General features: G+C 54.8%; 1 protein-coding gene across 1 annotated transcript; it reads right to left on the bottom strand.

Annotated features, from left to right (window-relative positions):
- Window positions 1-706: 706 nt before the first annotated feature.
- On the bottom strand, window positions 707-1900 carry LOC118635916 (dnaJ homolog subfamily A member 4-like). The gene has a single exon (XM_036270967.1). The coding sequence runs from the start codon at window positions 1898-1900 to the stop codon at window positions 707-709; it is 1194 nt and encodes a 397-aa protein (XP_036126860.1).
- Between the last annotated feature and the right edge of the window lie 275 nt (window positions 1901-2175).

Genomic DNA, 2175 nt, shown 5'->3' on the forward strand with positions numbered 1-2175 from the left:
ACAAAAAACAAGGTGCGGGGACACAGGCAAACAGGTCTGTCAGTGTGTCATTTAAAACACAGGTTTGTCTTCACCATGAGGCTTGGGAGGTTCAGGTAGCTTCCAAGAGAGGTAATCAGACACACACACGCCATTCCATTCGCTCGGGTACAGAACACTGGAGACCAGGTTGGCCCTGTAGCCCAGTCAGTGTGAGCCAGGTGCCGCCGCCACGTCTAGTCCACAGATGGGCCTCTATTCCCGAGGAGGGTCAGCTGGAATCGGGACTCAAATGCCACATTAGCAGGCCTGAGATCATGCCCTCAGCACCTCAACCACAGGACGGAGGGGAGAGAAACCCAAACCAGAGATGGGCCAGGTGCCCGCGTGGTGCCTGGGGGACTGCTCTCTGGGCTGTGCTTTATTGGTGGGACGGGATCACGGCAAAGCCACGACAAGCACAACGCGGCACTGTGGTCACTGACACCTCCGATGGGTCCTGGACATGTACATAAACAGATTCCATGTGCAGACTAGAGGTGGTTTACACTTAAAACATTTAAATATAAATTAAGCTATAACTTAGGTCACAACCAAAAGAAAACCCAAGAAATACACTCAGCAATTGAGAATGCTGAACACATACGCAGGGCACCCCGAACAGGCTATGAAAGTGAGGCCGTGTGCCAACTTGATATTCATCACATGCTCGTGCACCGGGCCCATGTCACGCCGTCTGGCACTGCACCGGGGCCCGGGACCCGTCCTCGTCTTCCTCGTAGGCCTCCCTGTGCTGGCGCCAGCTCTGATCGCTGGGGTCGAACTCCTGCAGCTCCACTTGATCCATGTCGTCTGTGACCCTCACTTTCTGCCGAGGAGGGAGCAAAGCCTCCAGCTGAGGAAGCTTGTCCAGAGGAAGCCATTGTTTTTCAGGAAAGATGACTAGGAACTGAATGACCAGACTGCCCTTCTCCAGGGGAGCTTTGTAGATGGGCATCCCTTCGTTACGCACACATTTCAGGTCCCCATGCTTCGTCACCTCACCTGGTTTGGATGTAATAACGAGGACTCGGTCATCTAGGGTGTTTATCGTCTTCTTGAAGCCACAGAGGGCTTCAGAAAGCTGAATTTTCATTTTCATAATCAAGTCATGGCCTCGTCTCTGAAAGACACTATGATCCTTCTGATCAAGCACAATGATGACATCACCAGGCTCCAGCTCAGGCTCCTGGTCGCCTTCTCCATGAAACAGTATCTTTTGCCCATCTTTCATACCTCTCTCGACGTGCACCTCGAGCGTCTTTTTCTCCTGGACCACCTTGGCTCCGCCGCAGCTTTCACAGCGGTCCTTGGGGTTGATGCGCTCGCCCTGGCCCTTGCACTCGACGCACACTGTCTGGATCTGCTGCACCATGCCCGGCCCAATCTGCTGGATGTGGACCTGCATCCCGCGGCCCTTGCATATCGGGCACTTCTCCACGGAGCCCTTCTTCCCTCCGACACCTTCACATTTCTCACAAATTACATTTTTCTGGAGGGCCAATTTCTTCGTGACTCCATTATATAAATCTTCAAGAGTTACAGACAACTGATGTACAACATTCTTGCCTCTCCTCTCTCTAGCCATCCGCCCTCCACCGCCGAAGAACATGTCGAAGATGTCCATGGGGGAAGAGAAGCTGGGGCTGCCCAAGCCTCCCTCTTTGATCGCCTGCTCGCCGCCCTGGTCATAAATATCCCTCTTCTTTGGATCTGAAAGCACTTCATATGCCTGGGATATGAGCTTAAACTTCTCGCCCTCGTCGGGGTTCTTGTCGGGGTGGAAGCGCAGCGCCAGCTTGCGGTAGGCCTTCGGGATCTCCTCGGGCGGCGCGCTGGGCTTCACGCCCAGGATGTCGTAGTACTGCGTCTCCTTCACCATCCTGCCGGTGGCGGGCTACCCCCCGCGCGCGGTCCCCTCGCCGGCGGCCCGCCCGGCCCCCGCCGGCGCGTCACGGCCACGTCACGGCGCGGCCGCGTCACAATCCCGCCGGCTGGGCTGTCCCTCTGCCGCCGCTCCTCAAAATATATTTTTAAAAGTCCTGGAGAACTTAAAAAAAAGAAATCTACAACAATCATAGCAGGGACTTCAACACCTCACTGACATCACTGGATAGATCCTTTAGGTAAAATATTAACAGCTGGGCCCAGCTGGTG

Source organism: Molossus molossus, unplaced genomic scaffold (assembly GCF_014108415.1).
Source record: "Molossus molossus isolate mMolMol1 unplaced genomic scaffold, mMolMol1.p scaffold_m16_p_2, whole genome shotgun sequence".
NCBI lineage: Eukaryota > Metazoa > Chordata > Mammalia > Chiroptera > Molossidae > Molossus > Molossus molossus.